Source organism: Megascapheus bottae, chromosome 5, assembly GCF_031878675.1.
Source record: "Megascapheus bottae isolate mThoBot1 chromosome 5, mThoBot2.hap1, whole genome shotgun sequence".
NCBI lineage: Eukaryota > Metazoa > Chordata > Mammalia > Rodentia > Geomyidae > Megascapheus > Megascapheus bottae.
In genome coordinates, this window is record NC_143513.1 from 68,276,189 (window position 1) to 68,288,232 (window position 12,044).

General features: G+C 40.4%; 1 protein-coding gene across 6 annotated transcripts in view; it reads left to right on the forward strand.

Annotated features, from left to right (window-relative positions):
* Nrf1 (nuclear respiratory factor 1) overlaps nucleotides 1–12,044 on the forward strand; it is a 116,225-nt gene that overhangs the window by 56,387 nt on the left and 47,794 nt on the right. For 5 of the 6 annotated variants that reach the window (XM_090333282.1, XM_090333278.1, XM_090333277.1 and 2 more), the window contains exons 7-9: nucleotides 7,665–7,823; nucleotides 9,721–9,918; nucleotides 11,082–11,183. In XM_090333282.1, the coding sequence (XP_090189408.1) occupies nucleotides 7,665–7,823; nucleotides 9,721–9,918; nucleotides 11,082–11,183 (459 nt within the window). The remainder of the gene's footprint in view (nucleotides 1–7,664; nucleotides 7,824–9,720; nucleotides 9,919–11,081; nucleotides 11,184–12,044) is intronic. The other variant, XM_090333279.1, reaches the window with a different exon arrangement.

The window sequence follows — 12,044 nt, forward strand, 5'->3', positions numbered from 1 at the left end:
AGTACGAAGTTATTTCTCACACATCAAATGTGAGAGAAGGCATGAGAAAGGAGGCATTGTCCTGCACTCTTACTGGGAGTGGGACTGGTATCTATTACAATACTTAGTGTATATGTCCTATAAATAGCAGCCCTACTTTTCAAATTTGTTGTAAAGAAATAACATGTGGGGCCGGGAGTTTAGCCTAGTGGTTAAAGTGCTTGACTAGCATGCATGAAGACCCGGGTTCGATTCCTCGGTACCACATACAGAGAAAAAAAGCCAGAAGTGGTGCTGAGGCTCAAGTGGTAGAGCTCTAGCCTTGAGAAAGTCCAAGGACAGTGCTCAGGCCCTGAGCTCAAGCCCAGGACTGGCAAAAAAAAAAAAAAAAAAAGAAAGAAATAACATGTACCTGAAGTATATACAAGTGTTATTTGTAAGTGTAAGAAATTCTGTAAAGAACTAAAATAGTTATTAATAGAGATGTGATTGATAAAATGGTAAACCAATAGTATGGATGCTAAATAACTGTTGAAAAAAGATTATTAGGCCGGGAGTTTGGCCTAGAGGTTAAAATGCTTGCCTAGCATGCATGAAGACCCGGGTTCGATTCCTCGGTACCACATATAGAAAAAAGCCGGAAGTGGTGCTGAGGCTCAAGTGGTAGAGCTCTAGCCTTGAGAAAGTCCAAGGACAGTGCTCAGGCCCTGAGCTCAAGCCCAGGACTGGCAAAAAAAAAAAAAAAAAAAAGATTATTAAACTTGTACAACCATGATAAGATCTACATAAGGGAATGTTAATTGGAAAAGGCAAATTGTAAGATATGTACACTGTGCTTTTTGTTATTCATAAAACTTCAAAAAGATATAGCATGTTTATATAAGTATGTAGAATTTGGCTTACAAGGAAGGGTAATTTACATTTTTTAATGAAAGAATATAGCCAGAAACTGATTAATCTGAGACTCTACAAAGACAAGATTAGATTTTAAGGGTAACCTGACAGGGTGTGAGGTACAACAGCAGATGTTTGGATTGAGAGAAAACTCTGAAGGAATCTCTAAGTATCTTCATTGACTTCACTCATTCCAAAATTATTAATCTTCCCATGTTTTCTATAGGAATATGTGTTTGGAGAAAAACTGGGTTTGAGAAAACCAGTATTTCTGTTTGCAATTATAGGTAGACGTTTTTCTTTTCTTTTCTTTTCTTTTCTTTTCTTTTCTTTTCTTTTCTTTTCTTTTCTCTTTTCCCTTCCCTTCCCTTCCCTTCCCTTCCCTTCCCTTCCCTTCCCTTCTCCTTCCCTTCTCCTTCCTTCCTTTCCTTCTTTCTTTCTTTCTTTCTTTCTTTCTTTCTTTCTTTCTTTCTTTCCTTTCTTTCTCTCTTTCTCTCTTTCTCTCTTTCTTTCTCTTTCTTTCTCTCTTTCTTTCTCTCTCTTTCTTTCTTTCTTTCTTTCCTTTCTTGTCCTGGGGTTTGAACTCAGGATCTGGGTACTGTCCTTGAGCTTCTTTTATTCAAGGCTAGCACTCTACCACTTGAGCCACAGCACCACTTCCAGCTTTCTCTGTGTATATGGTATTGAGAAATCAAATCCAGGGTTTCATGCATGCTAGGCAAGTGCTCTACCACTAAGCCACATTTCCAGCTTCTTTCTTTTCCCCCTGGCCTCATACCTGCTCTACTTCCTTGGTTTTTTTTTTTTGCCTGGCACTCTGCTACTAAGCTGCACCTCCAGCCTGAGAGATACTTCTAATAAGGATAACTACCTTCATCGTCTCCTTCAACAGACAGCTCTGATCAACAATGCAAATAATCCAGATAGTGGACAAGGAAGTCATTTGGTTTTATTTCCAGTGATCTGTCACCTGTCAAGGGAGTTATGTTCCAGAGACCCTTCATAGGTGAAAACCTGTGATGTAACTACATTAGATAGTTGTCTCTCGCTATATCTGTTCACTTATTGCTACTTCATGGATTTTCATCTGTTGCAAGGGCTTCTGGAACATAACTCCTGCAATACATGGGCAATCCCTATTTATTTTTAACCCACAACACAAAAAAAGTCTCAAGTAAACCTTAATATGGGGAGGGACAACTGCACTCTCTAATGTCCTTTAAGTATTCATCTGGATATATAATTGGGCCTTTCAACCTAGAAGTTCATAATTTTAAATTAAAATAACATCATATTCTGAAAATGACTTCTGCCACATTCCTGTTTACCTAGAAGGTATACAAACCTTGGGAGTTAAAACCAGCCTGTATTATATACAGGGAAACCTTGTCTCAAAAAACAAGCAAACATACAAAAAACACTTTTATTTGAGAGGTGGGAATGAGGAGAATAGTGGTTGGAGTCCAGTTTAAGAAAGAAGTTGGCAAGGTCCCATCTTAGTAAGCCAAGAGAAGTGCTCCGGCTTTACAGGAGACTGTAAGTAGGGAGGATCACATTTATTCATTAACATGCTTGATCTCAAAAGACTATTATAGTAGGAAAATTAGTTGTCCAGTATAAAAAGAGTTAAATAATTCCTTTCCAGAAGTCACCACTGTGTCCTCATTACCAGTTAGATTAATTACTGGTCTTAGAGTTTTGGAAACCAAAGCTACTCAGTGTGTTTATGAAGGGAGGGTTGTTGTAATCCACAGGGAGACAATCAACAGGATCAAAAAAGGTAAAGCCAAAGCTCTCAGGCTGTCCTTTAATTGGGCTGGATAAGCTTTCTTGGTTGCTCTCATTCTGACTGAGGGCTCTAGACCTAAAGTAATCCAACTTGGTCAATAAACTCACTCCAAACCAGCAGAGGGGAAAATATAACTCCTTCTAGGACACAGTCTAAGAGTATCAAATTCAAGTCAGTGACAAACAACAGATCATGTGGATATCAGACAGTTTTATAAAATAAGGTTTTAAAAAACTCTAAAAAGCCTGAACCAGTGGTTAGCTCAGGAGCAGAGCACTTGTTTAGCATGTTTGAAGCCTTGGGTTGGATCCTCAGCATTACATTAGACGAACCAGAGAAATACCAGTCATGGTGGCTCATATCTCTATTCCAGCTACTAGGAGGATTAGGCTCAAGAACAGAAAGTTCACATGACCCCATTCTATTGATTGATTGTGCTCTGGGGGCTTGAACTAGGCCTGGGCATGGTCCCTGAGCTCTTCAGCTTAAGGCTACTGCCCTACCCCTGGAGCCACAGGACCACTTCCACAAGACCCCATTTTAACCAACCAAAAATTCACAAGACCCCTTTTCAAACAGGTGTGGTGACAAGATCCTAAAATCCTAGCTATTTAAGAAGCATTATTTTGCCATACAAAGTATTGAATCCTGGACCTTCCATATCCCAGACAAGTGCTCTGTCACTGAGCCATTTCCATTAGCCTGCTTGTACATTTGTCTGCCTCTGCTGTTTCCTATTTTATCCATCTTGAAAAACTTAAGGATGAATGTATACATTTGAGTGGAGGGAATACTTTAGGAAGGAAACAAAAGGTAGCCAGGTGCTGGTGGCTCACACTTGTAACCCTAGCTACTCAGGAAGCTAAGATCTGAGGATAGTAGTTCAAAGCAAGTCTAGGCAGGAAAGTCTTTGAGACTCTTTATCTTCAATAAACCACCAGAAAATTAGAAATGGAATGTGATTCCAAATGGTAGAGCTCTAGCCTTGAGTGAAAAGAGCTCATGGACAGCACCTAGGCCCAAAGTTTAAGCCTCACAACTTATTTCAAAAAACAAAAAACAAAAACAAGCTGGGCTTGGTGGCTCATGCCTGTAATCCTCAGAAGGCTGAAATCTGAGGATCAGGTTTCAAAGCCAGCCTGGGCACAAAAGGACCTCAGACTCTTATCTCCAATTAACTTCTAGAAAATGAGAAATGGGGCTTGGCTCAAGGGTGGGTTGGTAGCCTTGAGCTGAAGGGCTCAGGAACAGGGCTCAGGCCCAGCAGTAGGATGGTAGCCTTGAGCTGAAGAGCTCAGGGACAACACCCAGACTGAGTTCAAGCCCCAAGACCCACAAAAAAACAAAAACAGAGAAGCAAGAATTCATGAGATACAGAGATTTATCTTACAGAACTAGAGCTGCTATAGGCAATAAGTGGGAACTGATTTAGCATGAGGCCACATTGTGGTGGGCGTGTAGCTGGGTAGAAGCGTATAGTTTAGTGATTAAAGGCCATTTGGCTTTTTAATTTTTATTTATTTATTTATTGCCAGTCCTGGGGCTTGAACTGGGCACTATCCTTGGGCTTTCTCACCATTTCCAGCTTTTACTGTGTAGGTGGTACTGAGGAATCAAACCCAGGGCTTTATGCGTTCTAGGCAAGCACTCTACCACTAGGCTGCACTCCTGGCCTGGCTTTTTAAATTTTTTTAAATTTATTTTTTGGTCATGGGCTTGAACTCTGGGCCTGGGCGCTGTCCCTGAGCTCTTCAGCTCAAGGCTACCACTCTACCCCGTAAGCCATGGCCCCACTTACCATTTTCTAGTGATTAATTGGAGATAAAAGTCTCACATTCTTTAGTGCTTGGGCTGGCTGGATTTGAACCACTGGCTTTGAACTGTGATCCACTGATCCTCCTGAATAGCAAGGATTACAGGCCTGAGCCACTGCTCCAGACTTTTTAAAAAATTTTTTGACATTCAATCTATATAGCATTAAGGAAAACCTCTCTGGCAAGGATATGTAGGGTAAGAGACAGCTAGGAGAACTATATGTTTATAATTTTATGTAATGTATATATTAATATAGTTTATACTTTTGATATAATTTGTCATTTATTTGTATATGTAAACTATATATTTATATAAATTTTAAATATATTTTTATTAATTTAGAGACAACCTCTCAGTTTACTTTCTCCAGTTTCTTTAAGGATGGATGGAAAGTTCTATCCATTCTAGAGGTGATTAGTGGCATTAAAATTAAGGGAACCCTAAAAAATCTAAGGCCTCCAGGCATGGTGATTTATGCCTGTGATCCTAGGCTAAGATCTGAGGATCGTGGTTCAAAGCCAGCCAAGGCACTAAAGAATGTGAGAATCATTAGAAAATTGGAAATGGGGCTGTGGCTCCAGGGGTAGGGTGGTAGCCTTGAGATGAAGAGCCCAGGCCCAGAGTTCAAGCCCCATGACCACCCTCCCTTGCCCCCCCCAAAAAGCCTAAGGCCAGGAGCATAGTCTAGTGGCAGAGTGCTTGCTAGCATACACAAAGCCCTGTGTTTGCTTCCCCATACCACATGCACAGAAAAAGCAGAAGTGGTGCTGGGTCTCAGTGGTAGAGTGCTAGCCTTGAGCAAGCCCCAGAACTGGCCATTAAAAAAAAAAAAAAGCCTATGATGTCATTTTGTTCATTTGTGAAAAATATAATATGAAGAGATATAAAATGTGTGAGAGAAATTAAGCCCTTTTCTGCTCTGCATATGTGAGGGTACAAAAGACAAATACTCTTAAGAAACCAGGGAAAATGACTTTGAGATGCACTTTCTTAAAATAACTAAAGGAATGACCTCATGAGCTAGCTGATAAAATGGCTTCACAAATGGATACATTTCTTTTCAGTCTGCTGCTTGATGCCACAGAGCCAAATATATACAAAGTGTGTTATATCATATCCTGTAGTCTGGTCAGGAGACTGTCTGCGAGTGTGTGTGTTGAGGGTGGGGGGTGGGGGGTGGGGACAGTTAAGAAGAGAAGTAAACTGGCAGGGGAAGCACAGGAATTAACAGTATAAATCTTTATAAGATCCATCTTTTTTTTTTTTTTTTTTTTGCCAGTCCTGGGCTTGAGCTCAGGGCCTGAGCACTGTCCTTGGACTTTCTCAAGGCTAGAGCTCTACAACTGGAGCCTCAGCACCACTTCCGGCTTTTTTTCTATGTATGTGGTATCGAGGAATCGAACCTGGGTCTTCATGCATGCTAGACAAGCACTTTAACCACTAGGCCAAACTCCCGGCCCCAAAAGATCCATCTTTATAAGGTAAACATTACTGATCTGGGTTCCTAATTTTCCACTATCTAATCATTTGTATTACCTTCTGGTAAGATAAAAGTATATATTATAAGGCTACCCGACAGATAAACTCTATAGTAAAGTGTTCCTATAATCATTCTGTCTCATATATCCTCCTCTTTTTACACGAGTACACTCCCTTTCTCCCTCTTTTCCTCTTTTCCTCTTTTTCCCTCCCTCCCTCTTTTCCTCCCTCCCTCTCTTTCTCCTACCTTCCCTCCCACCATAAGTCCTTGAACTTTACTCCTTGCTCAAAATGCCCTTCCTCTTTCTTCTTTTCTTTTCTTTCTTTTTTAAACAGTACTAGGGGGGCAGGAGTTTGGCCTAGTGGTTAAAGTGCTTGCCTAGCATACATGAAGACCCGGGTTCGATTCCTTGGTACCACATACGTACAAAAAAAAGCCGGAAGTGGTGCTGAGGCTCAAGTGGTAGAGCTCTAGCCTTGAGAAAGTCCAAGGACAGTGCTCAGGCCCTGAGCTCAAGCCCAGGACTGGCAAAAAAAAAAAAAAAAAAAAAAAAAAACAGTACTGGGGTTTGAATTTAGGGCTTTATACTTGCTAGGTAGACTACCAGGTGAGCCATATCCCTCAACTCTCCTCTCTTGTGTGACAGAGGCAATGCAGATGTGTCTTTAGTAGATGCAGAATGCTGCTCCCTTCAGTAGTATTGTAGGCCCTTGTCTGTGTTATAGACATCCAAGTTAAAAAGAGAGGAGGAGGTATAGGAAGAGTTCAAGTTTATAAATTGGTGAGCTGCTTTTCTTGCCTTAAATGCTAAACAGTTTTTACAAAGTAAATTTCCTTTTTCCTCAGCATACACAGACTGTGGTTACCATGCCAGGAAATAAAGAAGTATGGCAGTGGATTCTGATTTAAAACCTGCTGGTTAATGGTTTTGACTTGTAAAATAAGTCGGAGTATACTGTATTTAGAACCACGCAGGAGCTGGGCTTGGACTTGGGAGGCTGAAACAGGGGATTGCAAGTTCCTGAATTATATAATCGCAACTTACATGCCAAGCTAGGTTATATATCAAAACTTTGTCTCTAAAATAATGCATACAGATTTCACTACTGTCTATATATGAGACTCAACAACACCAGAATGGCTTTTTCTAGGAACTTTCTAGAAGAGTTTTAGAGTCATTTTCCTGACTTTGTAAGTCTGTTTTCATATATTTTATAATCAACCTTACTAAGTTCACTTGTTGTTTATAGTAATTTTTGATTTATAGCTCTGGGGGTTATTGTATCTACAGTAAGGAAGATTTTGCATGCTCTTTACCTGTTACTCTTCTCTTATCTAATAGCATTTGATTATCACCTCCAGAACAATGTTGAAAGCATAGATCCTTTAAATACTTGAATGTAGAAGAGCTGTGAGCTCTAGTGCCAAGTGTCTCAGGAGAAAGAAGTCAAACTTGGGGGCAGCTACTCAAGTTCATGTAAGGAAAAAGATCACAAAATGTAGTTTTCGGTGCTCTTACATGTATATTTTTCAAGCACCCAGGCCAGCTCTGTTAACCTGTGGAAAATAACGGTTCACAGCAATCACATTTGGGATTTTCTCGGACCCTTCAGGAAGGCTCTTTGTCTCATAATCTTAGTGTTTTGGAAGACAAAACACATCTTTAGGTATCTTTCATGAGTACTGATAATCACTTTTCTCTTCCAGGCCCAGCTTCGGGCATTTATCCCAGAGATGCTCAAGTACTCCACAGGTCGGGGAAAACCAGGCTGGGGGAAAGAAAGCTGCAAGCCCATTTGGTGGCCTGAAGACATTCCATGGGCAAATGTCCGGAGTGATGTCCGCACAGAAGAGCAGAAGCAGAGGGTGAGGGTTTTCTTGGTCTGAGTTGCTCATTGCTTTTTCATTATGTATCGTTACTTCCATTTTCATCATTTCTTAGTGCTTAAATGTTTAAAAATATGTAATCCGTTACATTCCTCTAGATAAGTTTTGAATTTGCACCTTTTCTTTATAATTGCCTTTTAGGGGCCAGAAATTTAGCCTAGTGGTAGAGTGCTAGCGTGCACGAAGATCTGGGTTCAATTCCTCTGTACCACATACATAGAAAAAAGCCAGAAATGGTGCTGTAGCTCAAGTAGTAGAGCTCTCGCCTTGAGAAAGCCCAAGGACAATACCCAGGCCCTGAGTTCAAGGCCCAGGACTGGCCAAAAAATAAATAAATAAATAAATAAATAGATAGATAAATAAATAAATAAATGCCTTTTAGAGCACAGTTCATTTTTTGAGGTGCTTGGAGAAACTAAAGAAACTTGAAATGAAAATATTAATGAGTTGAAGACTTAGAAATGTCACTATTAAAAAATATAAATGTTTGGCCTAGTGGTAAAGTGCTTGCCTACTAGCATGCACAAAGACCCGGGTTCAACTCCTCATTAACACATACATAGAAAAAGCCAGAAATGGTGCTGTTGGCTCAAGTGGCAGAGTGCTAGCCTTGAGGAAAAAGCCCAAGGACAGTGCTCAGTCTCAAGCCCCAGGACTAGCCAAAAAAAAAAAGGAAAAGAAAAATATAAATATGGAACTAGAGAGAGATGAAATCTGCCAAATGAATCTGTTGGTAACAAAACTTGGGGAAGCAGTATTAAACTAGATAATATCCTTTTTTCTGCTTGCTTTATTTATCTATTTATTTATTTTGTCAGTCGTGGGTCTTGAACTCTGGGCCTGGATGCTGTCCCTGAGCTCTTAAGCTCAAGGCTAACACCCTATCCCGTGAACCACAGTGCCACTTCTGGTTTTCTAGTGGTTAATTGGAGATAAGAGTCTCATAGACTTTTGTGCCCTGGCTGGCTTTGAACCCTGATCATCAGATCTCAGCCTCCTGAGTAGCTAGGATTACAGGTATGAGCCACCGTCCTCAGTTGACTTTTTTTTTATTCCACTTGGGATTTTAGTGATTTAAAAAAAAAAAAGATCACTACTGTAACCCCTTTGTACAACTACATAATGATAATAATGATGATGATGATTACTATAGTCAGAAACATTATATTAAGCCACCATGCCCAGCTTAGTAATCTTTTTTTTTCCCCCCAGTACTGGGCCTTGAGCCCAGGGCCTGAGCACTGTCCTTGGGTTTTTCTCAAGACTAGAACTCTACCACTTGAGCCACAGCACCACTTCTGGCTTTTTTCTATGTATGTGGTACCAAGGAATCAAATCAGGGCCTTTCTGCATGCTAGACAAGCATTCTACTACTAGGCCAAACTCCTGGCCCCATAATCATTTTTTTTTTTTTTTTTGCCAGTCACGGGGCTTGAACTCAGGGCCTGAGTACTGTCATGGGATGTTTCTCAAGGCCAGAGTTCTACCACTTGAGCCACAGCACCACTTCCAGCTTTCTTCTATGGATGTGGTACCAAGAAATCAAACCCAGGCCTTCCTGCATGCTAGGCAAGCACTCTACCACTAGCCAAACTTGTGGTCCCGGTAATCATTTTTTTTAAGTGATAAGTTTAAGAGTAATCTGCTTTCCTCAGAATAGAATAGGGTCCAAAATCTGAACCCAGTGCTGAACCCAATTTAGATCAGGAAGGAAAGCAGGGAGAAACCTTTGATTCAGAATTAGTTTGTGGGAAATAATCCTAAAAACATTACTCTGTATGAGGTCTAATCAATAAACAGCTGACTGTTCCATAAGTAAGACTAAATATCAGTGTTTCTTATGGCTTAATATGTTCTTCTGATCTTTTGGTCACAGGTTTCATGGACTCAGGCACTACGGACCATAGTTAAAAATTGTTACAGACAACATGGGCGGGAGGATCTTTTGTATGCTTTTGAAGATCAGCAAACACAAACACAGGCCACCACCACACACAGTATAGCCCATCTTGTACCATCACAAACTGTGGTGCAGACCTTCAGCAACCCGGATGGCACGGTCTCGCTTATCCAGGTGGGTAGTCCTGCCAATTACAGGGAGATGGGTCTGGGAACATCTCATCTCAGACTAGAATAGGCTTTATTATGCCAGCTCTTGTCTGAACTTTATATGCTCCCCTAAATCCCCCCAACTAAAGTTGACTTTTGAACTATATTTTGTTTTTACTTCTATGGTGCAGTGTTTTGTTCGTTGGTTTGTTTCTGCATCTAAGCAAATATTCTGCTACTCAACCAAATCCCTGACCTTTCAACAGGATTCAGTTACATGTTTTTTTCTTAATTCAGAGCTGTATTTGCCTTCTTGCATATTTCCAAATATAGCACCTGAAAATTGGTTCATTTTTTTTATTCTTTCATTATCAGTGGCCAGGAAATACTCCTTCTAAATTACCTCTTCGGTGGTGAAGCATGATTTATTGATATAAAGGGAACTTCTGAAGTTCAGGTTAGGATAAGAGTTGGATAATAAGTACATTTCTTTTGAAGACAGCAAGTAGTATTTTCCACTATATACTTGTACTTGTCCTTCCTTCCTTCCTTCTTCCTTCCTTCCCTCCCTTCTTTCTTGCCTCCCTCCCTTCAAGATGTAGTCTCAGTATGTGGCTTCAGACTCTCAGCTCATTACCTGACTTATGTAGCTGTAACTCTTGTATATCACCTTTACAGTAAAATATAAAGAAAAAATAAAGAGTTGGAAATCAGTCGACACTGGACACTGATGATGAAACACAATAGCTCTTCTAATATTGATTTATTTGGTTGAAATAAAATTCTAGAACTCATGCTAATCTGATGTTCGTTTGCTGGTCCTGGTGCTTGAACTCAGGTTCTGGGTGCTGTCTTTGAGCTTTTTTGTGCTCAAGACTAGTGCTCTGTAGGTTGAGCCACAGCACTACTTCCAGCTTCTTCGAGTAGTTTATTGGAGATAAGAGTCTCATGGGGCTTTTTTGCCCAGGCTGGCTTCAAACTGAGATCCTCAGATCTCAGCCTCCTGAGTAGCTAGGGTTGCAGGCATGAGCCACAGTGCCCAGCTCTAATAAGTTTAATAACTCATTTCATATCACAAAGCATGAATCATTATCCATACTAAACTTATGATGAGCTCTTCCTTGTAAGTCAAGATGAGGCAGAGGGCCTGTCTATTGCTAACTTACCACTTCTCATGTTTTTCGGTAGGTTGGTACAGGGGCAACAGTAGCCACATTGGCTGATGCTTCAGAACTGCCAACCACAGTCACTGTTGCCCAAGTGAATTATTCTGCTGTGGCTGATGGAGAGGTAAGAAAAGATTCTGTCTGCATCTACTTAAGTATTTGAGTGGACAGGGAGACAGAGAGAAGTAAGGATCCAGAAGTAGCTTCTATATCTTTAACGTTATGTAATTGGGGTTCTTTTAAGATCAGACCATGACAGTTTAAGAAAGTATCTTGGGCTACATATGTTAATTGAAACAATTAGAATTGATAGAGTACTACAACCCAAACTCAACAGTTAGGAACTTACAGTTTTACATTTGCAATACAGCTTTTCAATAAGGGGTGGTTATCCCTTAATACTTTTATGAGAAAGACCTTTTGGGGATCTGGTATGCTATAATATGAGTAGTTATAAGAAACAGAAGAATTCTCTTGCCTTAAGCAGTTTAAAGTTAACTAAGAATAAAATCTATAGACATTTAGAATTGAATAAGGATGGAATTTCAAAAAAAAAAAAAGGTGTTAACTTAAAATATGCAGCTTTCTGGCCGAGAGTTTAGCCTAGTGTAGAGTGCATGAAGGCCCAGGTTCGATTCCTCGGTACCACATACATAGAAGAAAGCCGGAAGTGGTGCTGAGGCTCAAGTGGTAGAGCTCTAGCCTTGAGAAAGTCCCAGGACTGGCAAAAAGAAATACAGCTCTCTGGGCTGGGAGTTTGGCCTAGTGGTAGAGTGCTTGCCTAGCGTGCACGAAGACCTGGATTCAATTCCTCGGTTCCACATACATAGAAAAAAGCCAGAAGTGCTGTGGCTCAAGTGGCAGACCTGCTGCTTTGAGAAAACCCAAGGACAGTGCTCATGCCCAAGTCCAGGACTGACAAAAAAAATTAATAAAAATAAAAATAAATGCAGCTTTCAGCTAGGAGCATGGCTTAGTGGTAAAA